Source organism: Rhagoletis pomonella, unplaced genomic scaffold (genome assembly GCF_013731165.1).
Source record: "Rhagoletis pomonella isolate Grant_MI unplaced genomic scaffold, Rhpom_1.0 Rhpom_scaffold_00011, whole genome shotgun sequence".
Taxonomy (NCBI): Eukaryota; Metazoa; Arthropoda; class Insecta; order Diptera; family Tephritidae; genus Rhagoletis; species Rhagoletis pomonella.
This window is the reverse complement of record NW_023458565.1, coordinates 8334471-8355759: the sequence shown is the minus strand read 5'-3', so window position 1 is coordinate 8355759 and position 21289 is coordinate 8334471. Positions and strand designations below refer to the sequence as shown.

The window sequence follows — 21289 nt, the reverse complement described above, 5'->3', positions numbered from 1 at the left end:
AGAGGGGGTTTTATCATACATACGTACATATAAATGGAAAGTAACATATCAACCGAATCAAAAAAATGTTAGAAAACTATTTTTGATCGCAGTCATAATTCGGTTGACATGGGGGTTTTCCATATATATATTCGACTTCATCACTCCCCATACAAAAAAAATATCGGTACTTTGTTTGAGAAAAATATTAAGATTTGCGTTAGCTGGACCCATTTGAAAATATCTCCAAAAAGGAAGTTTTTTTATGAATAAAAATAGTTTCTTAAAGATTTTTTTCTTTTCTACTGAGCTCCCATAAGTCTAAATCAGAATAGTTGTGGCCCAGTTATTCAAGTTTTTCGTACATCAATCTTTGAAAAAAGTAAAAAAATAGCATCAAAAATTGCCTTATTACGATTTCGTTGAAAAGATTTTTAAATATTTTTATGCAGATTTTTTAAGCTTAATCTGTTTTGTCATCTGAGGGGGCTTTTTTCAAAAAATTCTTTAAGAAACTATTTTTATTCATAAAAAACTAAATTTTTGAAGGTATTTTCAAACCGGTCCAGCTCGCTTAAATCTTAATATTTTTCCGAAATATTTTGGTGCACGTCTTAAAATATAATAAATTGTGTAGTCCCGGCAGAAAAACCGCAACTTCTTTTGGTGATGCAGTCTAATGTACATACATATATACATATGTTCGGAGTTCCAAATTTTGATAAAAATGTTATAAAAGTCATATGTCTAATGTACATATACATATATATACATACATATATGCGCGTATTTACTTTCTTTCGCAGTGTAAATTATCAGTTATCATTGATATGTTCTAAGTCGCGATAAGAAAGGCATATCTCATGTTTTTGTAGGAAATGAATACAATTCACGGAAGAATATAGGTTAAGTTGAACAAACGATTACACATTTTCACATAATTATATTTACTATATCTTGTTTACAAGCCGTTATCACTAGAAGTATAAAAGAAGCTCAAACGAGATAAAAGCGTCAACTACGAACGTTGGAAGATAAATTCGCCATGCAATACATATCGGCGTTTAAAGTACAAAACCGTTTATCGTCATTCTGCAAAACCGCGTAACTGAGATTTTTTGCCAAAAATTGGATTTGCTCACCGAAGCTCTTGGCTCAAGCCTTATCTATTCGTCCTGATATGAACTAGCCAGAAATGCGTTTGCTTTATAAAAGAGAGAACCATTTTGAAATATGTGTGTGAGGGTAACTCTACAAAATAGTTTATGCAACCTCTCATAAGTAGTGATGGCATACAAATGTTAATAATCGATTAATCGTTTAATTGATTAATCGAAAGCATTCGACTAATAATTGCAATTAATCGTAAGAAATTAACCGATTAATCGGTCGTTTCGATTAAAATCGAAAATTAATAAAAACCATTTTACCAAATTTACTATTTTATTTAAGGAAGCATTTATTGTTAAATTGTGAAAGCTTGCGCCGTGAATTCAGTGCGCAAACAATCAAGAAAACTAAAAACTAAGGGAAACAATAAATAAAAAGAAGCAAAATAGTATACCATCCGTTATACACTCCGTGACAAAATTATAAGCGCACCACAAGAATTTTTTTTGCGGTTTTTCACAAAAATATCGTTTAAAAAATTTGCAGAATATCTATGAGAATGTGAAAAATCTCCGAACTAGTAAAACTCTACATATATACATATGTACCGAGTAGAGTGGACACTATTATTGTTGCTAATATTATTGAGTAAGAATGCCATTTTTTGTTACGGAATTTTGATTTATACATTACTGTGTTAGTAAAGTAGTCAGGTTTTGATGTCAGCATTTCCATCTTTTTTATTTGTAAATTTTATGCATTTTAAATTTTTAATTTTTTTCTACAATTGAAAGTCTTTCCTGCTTGCCCAAAACTTTCTCTTTTATATCCAAAATATGTTAAGGATGCTAAGCTTACTGTGCCTATTCAAGTGAATCTTGATATTCACAGTACAAATAAGTATTTATAATTTTAATATAAATTAATTCTAATATATATTTATTATATTTTTTTCATATAGAATCTCAAAAATGAACGATATCGTTTCAAAATAGTGATAAACGAACTGGAAAAAACATCCAATGTTGAATACCAAGCTGCCTTATTGGCATTCATCAATTGCGTGATTATATCAGCATCAAATCTACAAGAACGTATTCGAATACGCAATGAATTTATCGGTAAGTAATATATTAAACAATTATTATCTAAATATCTGAATGTGTGTGTGCATATACATAAGTATATATTTTTATATTTAAAATCCCATTTGTCCATTTGTTCGAAACCGTAAAAATTCGGAACTCTTGTCGAATTAAGATTCTTGGACCTCAAGAAAAGTGCAGCTTAGAGATCTACGGAACTGATTCCGTTGGATTTTCCCTTTGAAGAATATCGCATGTGACACCGTGCGACAAAACCAAACAATTTCAAAACAAACATAGTAAAACTACGTTTTTAGCTTTTCTCTCGGACGTCAGAATTATTATTTTAAAGGCCTTGAAATTTCGGAGATATGTTTATTACAAAAAAAAAATATTTAAAATATGCTTTGAAATGCAGAATAATAATATGGGTACCAAATGAAAGAGAAAATTATGTAGAATTAAAAAAAATATATTTTTTTTTTACTCACAAGAACTAAGAAGCTTTTTTAATTAATTCTTTATCCTCAACCAGTTGAGTTAGAAGGACGAAACTCAAGGATGTGGATGTGTTTGTATTGTTTATTAACGCATCACTTTTTTAAATAAATATTAGAAGTTTTCAAGGACATTCAGAGTTTAAATTTTAAAGGGACGTTGTTAATACCGATTCGTCCTTGTGCACCGAAAAGTGAATCTTTTCCATTTCTATAGAATTTTCTCTTTCATTTGTTGCTCATATTGTTATTCTACTATGAATAATTTTTAGAGTTAATTACACCGTGTGACGAAAACCCGAAAAAAAATCTAAATGCACGAAACAATCAATATACTAACGAAACTGTGGGCCTGATATAGTGAAACGGGGTTTTCAATTTTTCTCTCTGACGCTTTTTTTAAAGGAATTTCAAATGAAAGAGAAAATTCTGTAAAATAAAAAAAAAAAATTTTTTTGGGTATTGAAAATGCCCTTTTAATAAATTTTAATTTTTTTAAGCTAATAAAATTAAAAGGCCAGAATTCGAGGATTATTCTGCGGATGATGTGTAAATTTTTTTCAAAAATACATATTGCAAATTTTCAAAGTTATTCAACGATCAAGTCTGAAAGGACAATTTTAGTACCCTTTCGTCCTTGTGCATCAAAATATTTTATTTATTTTTTTTTACCCTATTTTATTGGAAAATTGTCAGAATGTTCAAGAATAAAATTTTAAAAGGACTTTTTCAGAACCTACATATTCATTTTTATGCACCAAAAAAATTTTAGTTTTTTTTAATCTGCGGAACTTTCTCTTTTATTCTATAATCCATATTCTACATTGCACCGAGTTTTTCAAATAATTTTTTGAATTAATCATATCTTTAAAATTTCAAAGTCCTCTTAATAAAAATCCTGACGCCAGAGAAAACAACTTGAATATATTGATTTAATTTTTTTGTGTATAAAATTGGCTGTCGCACGGTGTTTTATCCTTGAAATTTCAAAGTCCTTTTCTTTCCTTTCTGGCGTCAGAGAAAAAACTAAAAAGCGCAGATTTGCTATATTTGGCCCCAAGTTTCACAAGTATATTAATTTCTTTGTATGTGAATTTTACTATGACAGGTGTTAGCAGAAGTCTTGATTGCATTGCCATTATAGGTATACGCCAGTGCCACTTTAGAATATTACGTCTATATCACTTCTGACCTTTATTTAGAGTTATCCATAAAATGAGTAAATATCATACGTTACCAAAAATATTGTTCCGAAATTTTCGACCCATCCTAATATATTTTTGCTAAGTACCCATCTGATAATCTTTATGGACTAAGTTCTTTCTCGCACCCATTGCCAATTCATATTCTCACCTCTTCACAATATAGATTTTGTTTGTTAAATTCTGCCGTAAAGTAATTTTACTCAATTAAAATGACAGATCATTTCTTTTGTTGCAAGTTCATTGCTATCGTTTGCTTTTCAATTTTTTATTTTTTTTTTTGGTTTTGTTCAACACATTTTGTGTAATGAACTTTGAAGTGAGGCCATACAGAATTAGCTTCACTACAAAAATAATAGAATTAATAGAATAAAAGATAATCAGTTATAGTTTCTTTATTCATTGCGTTGGTGTCAATAAAACCGCAACCGTTCCAGCAACCAGTCTTGTCGGCCCACCTTACAAAATTTGTTTGTATGTAAATATGTATAAAAAAAAACCATAGATTAACGCGAAAAATTAACCATTGAGAAACACGCAAACGTGTTTTCATATACATAGTTTGCGTACTCATTCCTCTCAATGAATGGATGGGCTCTTAACAAGTCACCAATGAGACAGTAGTAGCCTTGACCAAGCTAATGGCAGCGGCTAGCTTTTGTTGTCGTTGTCGCCATCCTCATTGCCGCTGGCTATAAGCGCCTGCGCATGCGCACCGGGCAGATAAGCGTATATACTTTTTACATACCTACGTATATATTTTTGTATTTATAACCAAGATTTCAAATATCCGTTGAAAAATAAATCATAGCACGTGCGGACGGTTGCATCGCAAGTGGCATGACAATTTTGCTGAAATCGAACTTGAACGCAGCCATTGGACACGGTCAGTGAAAAGTGATTAGACGCAAGCAGCCAGCTGGTACGTTCACTGCTGGCATATGTGCTAATTAGTGAAAACAAATTCACAAAAATAAACGCACGAAAGTATGTATGTTGAAAATATTGGCCATTGTTGGATTTCGGTAGCGTCTGATTTCATTTGCGCAAAACTATGCAATTGGCTTTATTTAATCTACATCATTATTATCTTTATTTTCGATAAAACCATTAAACTTCAATTTTTTACATACATATTTTATTTTTAAAAGGAGTTTGAGATTTCATAGAGATGACTAACTAAAAAAATATTCATTATGGATATCAAAAAAAAAGAGCAAATTTTGTCGAATTAAAAAAAACAAATAAAATATTTAAGTGCGCAAGGACGAAGTCATACTAAAAATGTCTTTTTGAAACCTTATCCTTGAATATTCTGTAAAATTTCATTTGTAATTTTTGAAAAAATTCTAGTTAAGGACTAATATATATACTACCGCATCCTCGAATCTCATTTTTCTAACTTTTGTTGGTTTAGGATAGAAAAAAAAATAATTAGAAGAACAGTTTCAATACCTATTCCTCCTCAGTCGTTTTCAATTCTCGAAAATTTTTTTCTTTTTGATACCCAAGTTCAAGTCTTTTTAAAAAAATCCTGACGCCAGAGAGATAACCTAAAAACGCAGTTTTATATATTTGGTCCTTAGTTTTGTGAGTATATTGATTTTTTTGTGTTTATAGTTTAAAGCGCCTAGAATTCCAAGAAGCTGCAAAATTTCTCCTGCTTACGTAGCCGATCAGGCAACATGGTTTTCGCCATCGTTTCGTTACTGATCATTCAATTAATATTGTTAATTTTTACGTAAAATATTTGACGCATGCAACACCTATGCCCGGGGCTCTTCGAATACTACTTTAGCCATTTTTGTCCGAAAATAACCCTTAAATCGTGTTAATAGACAGGCTACCTAATTGGCTATTGGAGATCTTTCGAAGCATAGACTATCTGCCATTCTCAGACCACTGTGCGTACGCTTGGGGAGAAATTGTCGCCCAGGTAGGCCATCGCCATAGCGCATACCAGCTATTGAACTGCTATTTTTACAGAGTGGTTTGGCTTTTCACTTCAGGGTACGTACAGATTTACATACGTTCATTTTAAGCACCCAAACCAAATAATATATGTATTTTTAATTTGCTTTTTACCTTAACGTAATGTTTATTTAATATTCAAACTTCATAGATACTGCGCTAAATAACCAAAGAACCTTCTTAAACAAAGTGGTTTAACTGCCTTGTGTGGTGACAGGCGTTCGTTTGCATAAGAGGAGAAAATAATAAATAAAACAAGGGAAAAACGAGATTTTTAATTACCATCCATATTTAGCTACTAAAGTAATAATAAAATTTATATATTATATATATATATAGAATTTACATACATGCATACGTTCACATACACAACTACGTAAATGCACCAAATATGGGGAACAAACGACTTTCACAATTGTCAACTCCTTTGTTCAAAGTTATTTCAGTTTGTTTTTTTTGTCTCGTTTATTAAGTGCTTATTTTTTGGCTTTGCCATATAGACATGTTTTATTTACATATGTATGTACATTAGACTGCATCACCAAAAAAAAGTTGCGGCTTTTTTGTCGGGATTACAAAATTTATTATATTTTAAAACTTCAACCAAAATATTTCGGAAAGATATTAAGATTTACGTGAGCTGGACCGATTGGAAAATACCTTCAATAATGCATTTTTTCTTTTTGAATAAAATAAGTTTCCTAAACGATTTTTTTGGAAAAAAATCCAGTTTAAGCTTTAAAAATCTGCATAAAAATATTCAAAATTTTTTTCAACGGAATCATAATAATGAGATTTTTGATGCTGTTTTTTAACTTTTTTTCAAGGATTTGATTAAGACTATATCGATGTAGACTTGTGAGGTACCAGTGGAAAGGTATTTTCTCATCCTTTTTCAAAGCCTTGCAGAAAAACTCCTTCACATTCAAATTTTTTCTTTATCAAATACCAACACATCTTAATTCAACATGAGATGAGGCTCGTTTGTCTTACCTTTTTCTTTCAATGAGCTTATTTGCAAAAAAAATAAAAAAGTGGGAGAATTCCTTTCCAATGATACCTCATATGTCTGAAACGGTAAAGTTTAGGCTGAGTTATTCAAGTTTTTTTTTTTTAACCAGTATTTGAAAAAAGTTCAAAAAACAGCATCACAAATCTCATTATTGTGATTCCGTCGAAAATTTTTTTAAATATTTTTATGCAAATTTTTTAAGCTTAAACTGTTTTGTCAACTCAGGTGGCTTTTTGCAAAAAATACTTAAACACTGTTTTTATTCACAAAAAACTAAATTATTGGAGGTATTTTCAAATTGGCCGAGCTCACATAAATCTCAATATTTTTGGGAAATCTTTCAGTGAGGGTCCTAAAACGTAATAGATTTTAGAATTCCGGTGGAAAAGCAGTACCGATTTTTTTTTTGCATGGGGAGTGATGCAGTCTAATGTACATATGTACGTATATTCAATATATTTTTTACCATAGAATAATTTCAGGGGCAATTTATATTAGCTTAGAAAAGCTAAAGAATTGCATAATTCGTCAAAGAAACTTAAAAAAAAAACAGAGCCGATAGAGTTTTCAAAATATAATTTCACTAAAAATCTCACCACTTCAAAAATATGTATTGTATCTAAAACGCATTGATAAGCTTTCAATTTTAATTAGCCAAAGTCGAATATATGCATGGAGTTTAGACAAGTTGTTAGTTTTTTGAACTACGATTTCCTTCAGTGAGGCTTAGAAGACCGAACCAGGGTTGCTGACTTTGCGATCTTCCGACAGCTGGACATTGACACAGAAGATGTTCTAGTGTGCCCTTCACTCTGTGTCAGTAAAAAATTCAGCGCTAGTGTCCCTAAGTACTCAACTGGTATCTTGCAATCCTTGGAAGAGTTGGCTATACTGCAGAATATTAAAGTTTTGGACAAGGTTTCCGCATTCGAAGTCATTGCCAAGCCTAATTCTGTCCTTAGATAATTGTAATAGAGGTTTTTAGAAGACAACTGTGTTTGCCATTGGTAAATTTGCCAAAGTTTTGGCTAGCATATGAGTCCGCTTAGTCGTTTCAATTCATTTGCCTCTTGGCACTCGAAAAGTACCTAGCAAGTCGTCTATTAAATCAGAGATTGTCTATTCTATTCTTGTATTATCGAGTACAAAGTGAGTTTATAATTATAGACATTGCTGCCTTATACCGGAGTTTTGTGGAATTAGAGCCGACTGACAATTACCTGTCTTAGGTACAACATATGTAGATCTCGGATGGGAAAACACTCTGAAGAAAATATAGTAGTACCTCCCTCTCTTCCACTCATTTAGATACGTCAGTAAGGAAATGGTTGGTTTGGTTTCTTCCACCCCTATAGCTGTATAATGACGTGTGGCTCTTAATAAAGTTGATGTGGGTCACGAAATACTTATTGTGATTCACCGATTAACTAACTGTTAATGTAGCCAACTGATGATTGCATAAACTCTCCCGTTGCCTTTAGTCCCACTACCGATTGAAGGACAGAATACTTTTACTTTTACTTTTTACTAATTATGTAGACCCATCGGATACAGCACTTTCTGTACGCGACAACTAATCGAAGACGCTGAACATTTTTATCTTTTGTCTGTAGTTCGCAACACAAAGGGACGACTTGAGCATAAAGGTGTGGAAGCCTCTTAAGGTTAATAACCTTGTGGACGTCATCAATAGAAAATTGGTCCCTTAATGTTCCACGGAAGGAGAGAAACTGAGCGAGGTGGGTTTTTCATACGGAGAGCCGAAATGCAAGTCCTATATTTATCGGCTTTCAATGCTTTCTACCACTTCTACAAAAAAAAAACTTCTCATCCTGAATAAGATCTTCTAGATCAAAAGCGGTAACCTCAACGGCACTAGAAAACCTCAATCCTCTGATACAGGCACGATTAACCTCGAATCCATCGAACTTTTTAAACCTTAGAACATTTTTGAATATGTTGATAAGCCTTTGGATCAGCACAGTATCTGCCTTTACAGGCGGAATGGCATATTCCTGGATTCGAGTCTAGTAAATCGGAATTTCTCCTCTTTAAGTGCATCCAGGAAAGTAGTTTTCTTACTGCCCTTTGTTTGGTGCATTCGTCACTCTTTTTCTGGTTTCATAGGAAACTTCCGGAGCCTTGATGCTTCAGAAGTACTCTCTATGCTAAGAAAGGGATCCTGCCAGAAACCTATTATACATAGTTTTCTCAATTTCTCTGAGCATTTTAGTACTAAAAAAAAAAATCCATTCATATCACTCAAGTCGGATTTTCACAAACTCTGAATTAGTGAAATCACAAGTATGTAGTATAACTATTTTTTTAACAACCAACTGCATGCAACACTTAATAATTCATCATTTAGTATATTGTTTATTTAAAACGTCATTTCGTATATCGCATTAGCTGTCACTTTGTGAATGCACAAATAGCAAGGCAACCTTCGTTCCCTCAACAAGCTTGTCAGTTTGAGACAGTTTGCTCAATAATGCTCCAGGTGAATGCATATTCACCGGCTTCATAGAAGTCAAGTGGTCTTTCATTGCAATTGCTTGTTATCTTGCTGTCGTTATGTACAATTATTATGGCATTTTAATTTATTTCATTCATTTTTCTCGATACACGATTGTCAATTTATGCAATACTATATTTACCATCTAAGTGAATATCTTAATATTTATCGCTTGGACAATGTATTATTAAACAATTAAAAAGTTGATAAACTATCCGGAGTTAAGTAGATGGGGGTTGGGTTTTGTTGATGGAAAGAGCCCGTATGCAAATTCATTTAATTCGTCTTTAAATGTTGCCACATAGTAAGTATAGAAAATTATCAGTATTTGTTGAATGGCAATGAGTGCAAACGTAGCCGCAAGCTTAACTAAATTTTTTAATTTATTATATAAATTAAATTGCATGTAAAACATTGAAAGGTATAATTATTTACTAAAACGAATCCTTTTATTTTTAATATGAAACACGAAAGAAGGTAGTTAAGCTGGTTACTCACTGCGTGGTTTCGCAGAAACCGTTTATGTCCATAGCGTTACCAGATAAACTACGACCGCATTATATTAGCTACTTACTGAGTACCAGGAGCAATGTAGAACCACTGTGAGTCCTCTTGGCCAACTGCAACACCTTGCTATAGCCTACTTTATTGGTGGCGGCTCGAGGTTTAGGCAGAAATCCCGCTCCTCGCGAAGGATTTGTCCACAGTCTCCTCTTTCGTTCTGCATCTACTGCAGATCGCATCGTTGGTCTAAGATAGTTTAAACGCCTACAATGCCAGCATGCAATGTCCACCAACCAGTTTCTAGCCTCCTCCCTGTTGAGAGATAACAGAAAATACGTGAGCTTTATGTCATACGCTGTGCTTATAATCCAGAACACTTTGTAGTCTTGTGGTTTTCTGCGGCTTCCGGATCATGGTCGAGGTCGAGCTCTCGTTTAATCGCTTGGAGGGAAATTGGCACTTCCTCTATCAGTACAGCTTAAGACAGAGCACCTTCTTTGGCAAGCCTGTTGGCCTTCTCGTTGACCGTGACGTCGGTGTGCTCCGGAATCCAGTAATAATGCACGTCTATACCCGTATGTAGCAAATCCACTGTGGTCCTGCACAATTTTTGATGAAGTTCTGTGCGATAAAATCGCCGAGACCGAGCTGTATGCAGACGATTGCCGCCCCTGCCTCTTACTCCATAGTGGGTTCGGATATCGCCCCAAAGTACTCCAATTTATCCCCGAACGGTTGACATTAAATGTCCCGTATACATTGGGCCGAATTCAGTCAGATGTTGGAGTCACGAAAAATGAATGCAAATACTTCGCTATACTTCCGATGATTGACGGCAAAATGAGTTTTACCAGCCATTCACCGAGTCTATTGTGGTTGTTTTGATGGCCGAATATGGGAGTTCTATAAGTGGTTGCGAACCGAGGAATACCTAGTCTAAGCAGTCTCGGGCTGAAATGCCAAATGCCTAATTTCCAGGTACTTTCAAGTAAAAATAAAACAAATTCGTTATGTTATCTAACATAATTTAGCCGAGACTTAAATTGTTGAACTACGTAGTTTGGAAGTACACAGTTAGAGGGCAGGACTATGCCTTAAGTGTAGCTTAGTTATAACTACAGACTAGTAAATTCCTACCTGACGATTCAAAATACCACGGATTAGAATACCGGGGCATATTCGCCAGAAGAGATGTGAGGATCGTGCTCGTCATCAAAAAACTTTTGTACAATGTGTATGCCTGACCTCAGTCTGAGAGTTAAGCCAGCACTCAGCCGTGAAATAAAGATATGTTTACCAATGCATCCAAAGTAGCCCTAGATGTCATAAAAAATCTGCTGAACAGCACACCTCGAACGTTCTTTAAAGTTTGGCAAGCAGGGTTCCCAAGCAATTGATTAATAGTCTGCTCCATCACACCACAGATGCATAGATAATGGCGGACAATATCACAGAAATGTAAGTCCAGAAGATGGCTCAAGATGATAGCCCGCACGTCTTACCAAAGAACTGTTTACATATACAGAAAATATACATATGAGTAGGAAGTTTGTTTAGGCGACTACTACCATACCTACTACATCCTAGATCAAACCGCATAAAAAGGGTATACCCTGTGCTATAGCACAGATACATTCGTATGTGTTTTATGAAAATTTGCGTATGCACTTCTCAAGTGTCATATGACAGGGCTTATTAAAGTAATAAGTTGATGGTACTTTAAAGTATGATCTGCCTATCGTGACGCATCCTCCGGACAATTCGACTGGAGTTTTTTTTTGCGAACTCTGCATGACTTACACCTCACTGGGTTATTTAGAGAATTTTTTTGTTTGTTTTGTTGTTGCTATATTTCTAATAAGCTCAATGACCCTTGCTCTGACGGAATATTTTAATACAATTATGAATACATTTGTTTAAAGGAAAAATTTTAAGCCGAAAATGCTATTTGTCGGCTTTTAACATCATTAAAGTAAAAACAAAGCACTCGGTCTGACATTTATCTGTGTTCAATGCTAAGCAATGCACTTCGTAAATATGTACATACATATGTACGTTTGTATGATTAGTGAATCGATGAGTTATTGACGCACATTTGTTCGAATTTGTGACAAACGCTTTGGTTAAACGTTTTTTTTTTTCAGTTTTTCAACGGATATGCCGGAGCTCAAATAGTATTTTTTTTTTTGTAGAAACTTTTATCTCCAGCTCATATTTTTCAATTTTATCATTTGTTACTTAAGTCTACTTATCGTTTTTGTTAAACCCATATTTAAGCGTGTTCCTTTATTATTTTATTTTCGCTTTGATTTCATTTCGTTTCATTTGTCTAAGGTCTGCCAAGAGCAGTAAACTTTTACAATTCCAGTGCAATTTGTTTTTTGTTTGTGTTCAACTGAAGCCATTGGTCAGGCGCATCTCAATTTATTTTAATTAAAAACAATGAAAATTTAGTGCATCCAACGACGCGCATGCGCGGTGACATTCCAACATAAAGTCTGTTTCATATGAACAAATGAACGTTGAGCGTTGCTCAATCAAAGCAACGTCTCCCAAGTGCGCGCTATGATCAAAGTTCATGAACTGCATTGCTCTCATCCTGCTTTTATTAAACTGTGCCACTTGGCTTATATTTCGGCAATATTACTACTGCCTTCCTCTTGTGTATGTATGTAGGATTGTCGCCTTCGGAATCACCCAGTACAACTGGTAATTGCGCGGGTCATTAAAAAACTTATGTTTGTGGGGGTGTTTTTTGGTCAATTCACGCGCGTCATATTAATCCCATTCATTGAAACAATCAGTCACAATGCTTGTCGGCATTTACATGGTTTATCATTTTTTACATATGCATAATCTTAGTACCCCAGTAGGAAAATGTTTGCTCATAAGGAATATGCCTTAACGTCCGAGTAGTAATTAATGTTATTCGAAAACTCTTTAATCGATAGGTTACACCTATTAAGAAATCAAGAAACCAAAGTTGTCGATATTTTAATGAAATAGTTGAGAGTATCGCAAATTTGTTCAGAATTCTGTATCGACTTCTTTACCAATCTTCAAAGAAAATCACTTCTACGGCTGAGTGGAAGATCGACCTACATATCTCGAAAAGGCCCTATCTCAGATTTGCTTAATAAAATCAATGAATCAAGGAATAAACTTAAATTATCCGTCTTAAAAGTCCGTCTCATACACTTTTTTTTTAATTATCGCTAAGGATATTTTAATGTGACGAGAAGGATATGTTATATAAGTACAATTATTTTTATTGAAAATGATGCTTACGAAGAATGTTTTTTATGCATATTTTGCAACACCATAAAAAACATATTTTTAACGCTGCTTACAATAACTCGCCTAATTCAGAAAATGATTGATGTAAATATAATTGGCTTAACGACGACAATCGTTTAGCAAGTAATGTGGCGTGTTTGCAAGGGTTGACTTGGTTTGTGTTGAAACAAATGAAATCTTACAAAAAAAAAAACTAAATGAATTTAGTTTGTGTTTTCGCTTACAACGGTATTTTGTATATACTTCCAATTGGCACTTTTATATACTCAAAATTCTGAATAAAAGGTGTAAAACTTTTGTAAGATTTTTTTGGTTTTTTTCAAATTTTGTATAAAGTTTGAAATGTGGATTTACATATATGGTTTTTGTTAAATAATGAGCTAAACTTTAAAAAAAAAAAAGAAAAAAGATGATTCAAATTAATGTGGAAAAAAATAAAGAGACCGAACTGGGTGACCGACCGTATCATTTTGTCACGGGGTGTATACACATAGTATCTATGTAAGCTGCAAAGGCTAATCGGAGCATTGAGCTACGGCTTAAAAACTGTTTACATGAAAAGAAAAAGTTTATAAAGTTTTTCAATGGAGCTATAAACAATATTTGAAGTTTAGTTGTATTATTTGTAAGCCTTTAATCTTTTTTATTATATCCAGCATAGATGCATTTTTTCGAAATTACTAATTTTTCTAATTTCCTTTACAGGTTTAAAAGTGTTGCCGCTATTAAATAATTTAAGGTAAGTTAAATATCAACTAATCTAAACATGGAATCACACAACGTATATATATAAAATAATAACATACTTACAAACATACATTAACAATTCAAGTAGTCATCTAGTGACAACTCTGCCAAAATCGCTTAGGCGGTTTCAGCGTCAAACAAGAAGAAGCACCAGATTTTTTTTTTATAAAATTCTTCTTAACACCTAATCATTTCTAGATAAGCCGCAAAAGATCTTTTCAAATCGGCAAACTCTTTATGACAGCAAAATAAACGAAAAATTTAACAGCTTAAATAAAAACATGGATCATATGTACACTCAGAAAAAAAATAAAAAAAATTATTTTTAAACAAGCCTAAGAAGTTCGGTCACAAAAGTACGGTAACTTCGAAAATTCTTATACGCAGTACGATATTCTTATTTCCGCTTTTATCTTTTCTGTGCTTAGAGCAGAAAATTTTCTTATTAAAAACATTGTCAATTTTTGTCTAGGTTCCTTAATAAAGGCCCGGCTTTATGAGCAAGGAGGGCAATATAATTTCATCTTTTGATTTGTTTATAAAAATTCGCCATTCATTTGGCTTGTACCCCGAAGGACCCGTGTCCAGAAGAAGGCCTGCACAATCTGAATTTATTTATTACGGACTTCGAAAAATTTAATATTGGTAGAATTAACATACAAAAATTGGTAGAAGTTGGTAGATTTTTTGAAAAAAAAAACACAATATTAGATAGTTTTTACTTATTTAGGATAATTGAAAACGAATTCAGGTAAGATGGTTTTACCAAGAAATGAATTTTCGTCTCGAGGATTCTTAATGTCAACCTGAAGTATTTGTTGTAATTCTTAATGTCATTATGCGTAAACTTTGTTAGTGGCATTTTTGTTTTTGAACTTCTACTGTCGCCTTATTATATGAATTCGCCTTAGAATAAATTGTATTTCTTTATTAAATAATAAAACATTCAACAAGAAACGTACAAATATATAGTACATAAACAATGAAACAAAATGACAGCTGTTCAAATACATTTTGAACTGAAAAAGCGAACTCGCTACCAAAAGCTGTCAAGAAAATTTCGATTCGAATTTTGTTCGATCGCGGATGCCTGGATTCTGGCCCTGTTTTACATTAAAATAAACAATTACTCTGCACTTCAAAATTGTTTGATCAAAATTAGTTTTGAAATGCTTTGTAGTAATTTTTTATATGGAAAAGAGTGCATAACACCGTCAGCAAAAAAATTACCATAAAGCACCGCGATTTTGTAGAAACTAGAATTTAGTAAGCTATAAAACTCCATACCAAAAACTATTCGAGAAATTAAAAATTAAAATGGAATCGGGATGAACAGTTTGTGGAATTTTTATAATTTTTGTACAAAGTCTGAAATTCAGATTTATATGGATTTGTTAGATAAAGAACGTTACTTTTATGTAAAAATAATGAACCTTAAAAAATCACAATAAAAGTAGTCAAAACTATTAAAAATGTGGGTATCCTATCTTTTTCCGCGAGGTTTACGTGTATTTTGTTGTTGCTTATGTAAAAGTATTCTGTGTGTGCGTTTTTTAATCATAGTGTATGGCACACTATAAAAAAAATCAATTAGAATATATAAACATTTTTGTAACTTTCTTTCTGTCTAATTTTTTTTTTTGCTTCCAAGAGCATCAATCCACCCTTTGCGAGGCACAGTAAAGAGCGTTTATGCCCCTGAGATAAGGGAACGTGCCAAAAGATGGTTTTCAATCGCTTCGCTTTCACATGAAAATATATTTTGACAATTTAGAATTTTTGTGAAAAATTAGTAAACAATATTTGACACTTTAGAGACCAAATAATTAAAAAAAATAAATCAAATCAGCTGATCTAATTATACTACCTATTCAATATGCCTTGCTTATGTTTATTATCAGTAGCTTTTTAAATACAAATTTTTTCAAATATCAAAAACTTTGTAAGTATGTACATAATTTGCTAACTAACTTCTTTTGACGTTCTAACACTAATTTTGAAGCACATTTTATGAGAATACATGTATGCATTTATTTTTAAACTGTTCGCCGCAGGATAGGTATCTCAAAAATATATCTAACCTTAATTCTGCACATAATCAATTATCAATTGCCTTAAATTTGCTAACTGCATTAACACTTTTATAAGTATAAAAGCATAAATATCTAGCAAACGAGAGAGCCGTACCCAGAAAAATATGCAAATGTGGTAAAAATGCACATACATATGTATGTATGTATATGGGGCGTTCCATACCAAAATGGACGGGGTTCACAGTTCATGTATTTGATTTTTTCTTTTTTCAAATTTTTAGCGTCGATGAATAAACATAAATACTAAATAAATATGAAATTTGAGCTTGATTAATACATTTTTAAAAAATTTACAGCACAAAAACAAAAACAAATCGATTTAATAGTTTTCCAACTATCTCGAGAACGGGGCGAGAAAAAACTTAAAAAAAAAATCACACATACACACATCAAAATTCTCTTTGAAAATAATTATTTAAAAATTTTTTTTTCTTAAAAATTTTTTCGCATAGAAATTTTTTGATAAAAAAATTATTTTTTAAAAATATGCTATCTCAAAAGAAATTGAAAAAAAATCAAAATGGTAGGTCTGTGCATTGCGCAATACTTAAGTATAGTATATGAGTACATTAAAAATTTACAAATTTTTTAAATTTTTTCAGAATTTTTTTTAGTTCCAAAAACTTTTTATGTGAAAATTTTTTTAAATACATATCTATATGTGTGATTTTTTCACATTTTTTCCTCGCCCCGTTCTCCAGATATTTGGAAAACTATTAAATCGATTCGTTTTTGGTTTTGTGCTGTAAATTTTTTAGAAATGTATTAATCGAGCTCAAATTTCATTTTTATTTATTATTTATATTTATCCATCAACCCTAAAAATTTGAAACAAATCCAAACACATGAAGTGTGAACCACGGTCATTTTGTTATGGAATGCCCCATGTGCATAAGAGTATGTAGATGTAGTTGTTGTTGCATTTGACAATTTATTCAAATTAAGTAATCACATATCTAGTATGTACATATATAAATACATGTGTATGAGGTTAAGTGTATGTAAATATGTATGTATACCTACCGCTGCATTGACGTAGCGCCACTGGCTGTCAGCAGCACTTTGATTAAGATTATGCCTTTATTGTTTCCTTTGAATTCAGCCGAAGGTGATTTTGTGTACATAAACAATTTTTTTTTTGTTAGACGATTTTTCGCTCAAATGCATGTGTGTACATAGTAAGTACCCAAAAGTAATTTCGCAAATTTAAAATAAACAAAAATGTCTTTGCATTTATCTTAATTTGCATGCAAATTAATAAACGCCAATTAAATTTTGTGGGTTTATGCAATGAACTTATTTGGGTGTGTGTGTATAAACATACATTTGACAGTACCACCTCACAAGCAAACGAAAAAAAAAAACTTCGCCGTACACCCTTGAGTCGAAAGTATTTTTGCAAGGCAATTTCGAAAAAAAAGAAATTATCGAACCTAGAGGTCGCCTTTTTACATTTTTCGGTAACACCTACCTTCCGCAATAAACACTTCCTTAAAATAGTTCTACTGAAAGAATCCTTATCGAAAGTTTAATAATTTTTGGAGAGCTTTAATTTACTGACATTAGGATGGTATGTTAGGACAATAAAAACTGAAATCTGATAGGTAAGTACTAGAACGGTGTACTTGAGGTCAATCAACTTTGGAACAAATATAGGAACATCGATATATCACACGTTAAGATCCGACTGTAAATGCCAAAGATATAACGAAATATGTAAAAGGCGCCCAGCACACCATATTAATGGGAAATGTTTTAAATTCGTTGTTTTGCAAAATTGACAAATAGGGAGGTAGCCTTGACAATGGGAAGACCTCAAAACCAGTCATCCGGACAGGGATTTTTCTATGCATTGGTCGAATGTAATTCTTTCATTGTGTTAAAGCCACCGCGTCTATTAAAATTCATCAAAAAGTATATATATTGCATATAAACTAAAGTTGCCCAGATAGATGAATAGCTTATAATAAGAGGTATGCACTGCAACCTAACGGATTTATTGTGCCCCCTATAGAAATATACACTTCACAATGCTTAGTCAAGTCGTACAATCTCCCGAAAGTTTAGAAAGTTTGGTCACATTGAGACTACACTCTCCGCTCAAAAGCGATAAAGATCATTTGACCAGGGTCCTAGCTTACACAGATGACCTCTTAATGAGCAATGCCCTCTAAGGATACCTGTGGTAATTCTCAGTTTCAGGCTGTGAAGTTTAGGAAAGTACAATTGGAGCTGGCTGCTCAAAGTGGATATGTAGTGGCTAGAGAATTATATCCAGTGCTGTCTTTGGTCATATGCGCATTGCTCCGCTAATGTAGGTTTTTCTCTATTTAGATCGGTGTTTGGAAGGAGAGACCTTCTTTGCTTCGTTCTAAGGCTCGTTTGGTTCTCGCAATAACATTTTCATGCATTTTCAACTTTGTTACATATGTCCGTGAATGCTAAAGAGAGTCTTCTTCAGGTGATTGATGCGCGCCAGTGTAGCACGACACATTACTTTACGTTACGTGCTCCGCCACATTACTTTACGTTCTATTTTAATTTAATTTGGTCATCAAAACTACAAACAAAATTTACGCCAATTTTTCTTTCAGTGACTTAGTGTAATTCTCTAGCAGACAATCTTTCGCTAAATTATCCCCCTTCTGTAATCACCTAAGTGGCACCCTATAATACTATGTTCCAATTGTTCAAACCCCCATTCACTTAAATAAGTAATTAGATACCAGAACACATTTCCTACAAAGCAGCACAAGTTGATTCGTCAAAACAAATAATTAGCAAAATAAATCAATTAACACTTACGTTTCACTGACCCTCCCTCAAAACGTCAAATACACACCCTCAGACAGATTTTATAAACAGTTTCTTCGTAAACTTAAAAGAGAAAAAATCGTTCAGAAACAAAGAGTCAAGAGTCACCCGACAAAAATTTAAGTGAGCATCTACAGCGCAAATAAACTCTAAATGTATGTAAATACTGGCAAAATAGAAATTTATTGAAATTAATTATGCAGTCAAATTTTAATTAATTGTTCCGAAACATGGCTGAGCATTCGCATAAATCAAGTGTTCAAACATCCGCCGATTTCACATTCTGTGACTGCGCTGTGTTTACTCTAATCGTATAGTACACATCTACCCCGTGTGGAAAAACATTGTTTTCGAATTTAAGTTTTTCCAAAGAATGTGATAGGAGTCAAAAAATCAGTTGAAGTTCCCAATAAAATATCCATAACCATTACCACGAGTATTATGATTACACTGGACCACAAAAAAATCGATGAAATTTTATTTTGATCAGACCAGTGTTTTTTATGCTGAACACGAATCTGAAGTCCGTTTTGTGCATTCACATCAGGGTTTGTTCTAACCTCAAAAAGCCTAGCGAACCTTATGTGGCAGACAAAATTTTATATGTAAGTATTGACTGTTTTTTTGTTATTTTTTGATAAATATTTACTTTAATCTTGCCAGTCAGGTAGGGCTTTTGGGGTCGCTTGATTACGAATATGAAGTCAGGTTTTTAAAATCCAAAATGTCAGATGGAATATGGCGATACATTTTTTTTTAAATTTCAAAAGATTTTTTGGTTCATAATTTTTTTTCCAAATTTTGGAAAGATTAAACAGACTTTTAAAAATTTTACCATCATATTGATTCCGACATTTTGAGTTTTAAAAATTTGAATTCATGTTCGTAGTCAGCGACCATAAAAAAGCCAAGATACCAAGTTTCATTTAGATGCGATAATTTTTTCAAAATTCGACCATCATACTGGGTCCGCCATTTTGAATTTTGAAAGTCTACTTTAATTCTTAATCACCGACCTCAACAAACTGCTCGATGCCAAATTTCATATGAATGCAATAATTTTTATAAAATTCCACCGTCATATTTTCCCCGCCATATGAATTTGGAAAAGCTGGCTTCATGATCGTAATCAGCGGCGCCAAAAACCCCTAACTACCAAGATTAAAGTAAGGACGTCAACATTTATGAAGTTTTGTCTCTCTCTTAAATCTAATAAAAAATTTTTCCTACGGGGCATTTTCGCATGTATACGTACATATGCATGTATCTATGTTCATTTAGTAAACAGTTTAAAGGCGTTTAGTACATGACAGCGAAATCTACCATTTGTATTGTTATGAAAATTGTTTCGTTTTTTTTTTCAGTAGTAAGATTAAAAATGTGCGTAAGTAGTTTTGCCGCCAACCAATTTATTGGCATATTAACCATATAATTAGTTTGTATTACTCAGATTATCTAAATATTTTCTATTGAATTGATTCAGGGTTTTATTTTAATTGATTTTTCATGCTTAACACAAATGAGTAGCTAAATATTTGCTAAGTTTACATAGTTATGATATTGTTTGGAGTACATTTTTTATGAATGAGCATTTTCACACAAATAAAAACATAATAATTTATGCTGAGTTGTTATGAAATCTACAAATTTTGAGTTTTACAATTAAATCAGGTTTAGTAGTCGCTTTTGTTCGAGGCGAGTTATTTATAAAAACAAGAAAATAGCCCTTGCTCCTTATGCACCCGGCCTAATCCATATCGATTACATTGAAAATAAATATTTACATAAGAGTCAAGTTTTCTCAAGTGGGCCACTCAAAATTGACTTTTCGTTTTTTAATATTTCATTTACCGATTTTGAAAGTTAACATGGTGTGCAATATTGACCCCAAAGATTTTGCGTTAATTTTATTATTTTTACCAGTTATTTGCAAGCAGATTTTTATGCAGGCTTTTACACTTTTTGAAATATTTCAGCAACCATTCATTCGAATCTTATGTTTTTTTTTGACAGCAATTAGAGAACTTATTTGGCAACAAAACAAAGTGGCCAGTTTGTAAAATATCGATTCTTGTTTTAAAAAAAAAAATATTGATTTTTTACCATCTTCTCATATACCTAGGAAAAGAATTCAAAAAGCATTATTTGCGCTAAACATTCAATTATACAGTCATATAAAAAAATTACTGTACCTTTGATTGACTTAAAGCTTTTTACCAAAAAATTAACCAAGTTTAAAAAATATAATGCAAATGAACTGAAAAGCAAAAAATAAAATTTTCTAACTTAAGTATCAAATCAAGAATAATGAAATAATTTTTTTTTTTTTGCTTTTCAGTTCATTTGTATTATATTTTTTTTAAACTTGGTTCAATTTTTTTTTGTAAAAAGCTTTAAGTCAATCAAAGGTACAGTAATTTTTTATAAACTATAATAGTCTTATTTCTTGTTGGAGATAAGTTG

The 21289-nt window shown here is 32.5% G+C and overlaps 1 protein-coding gene across 1 annotated transcript in view; it reads left to right on the top strand.

Moving 5' to 3' along the window:
• LOC118747349 (formin-J) overlaps positions 1-21289 on the top strand; it is a 125759-nt gene that overhangs the window by 83292 nt on the left and 21178 nt on the right. The window contains 2 exon segments of the mRNA XM_036481404.1: positions 2051-2210; positions 13878-13911. Of these exon segments, the coding sequence (XP_036337297.1) occupies positions 2051-2210; positions 13878-13911 (194 nt within the window).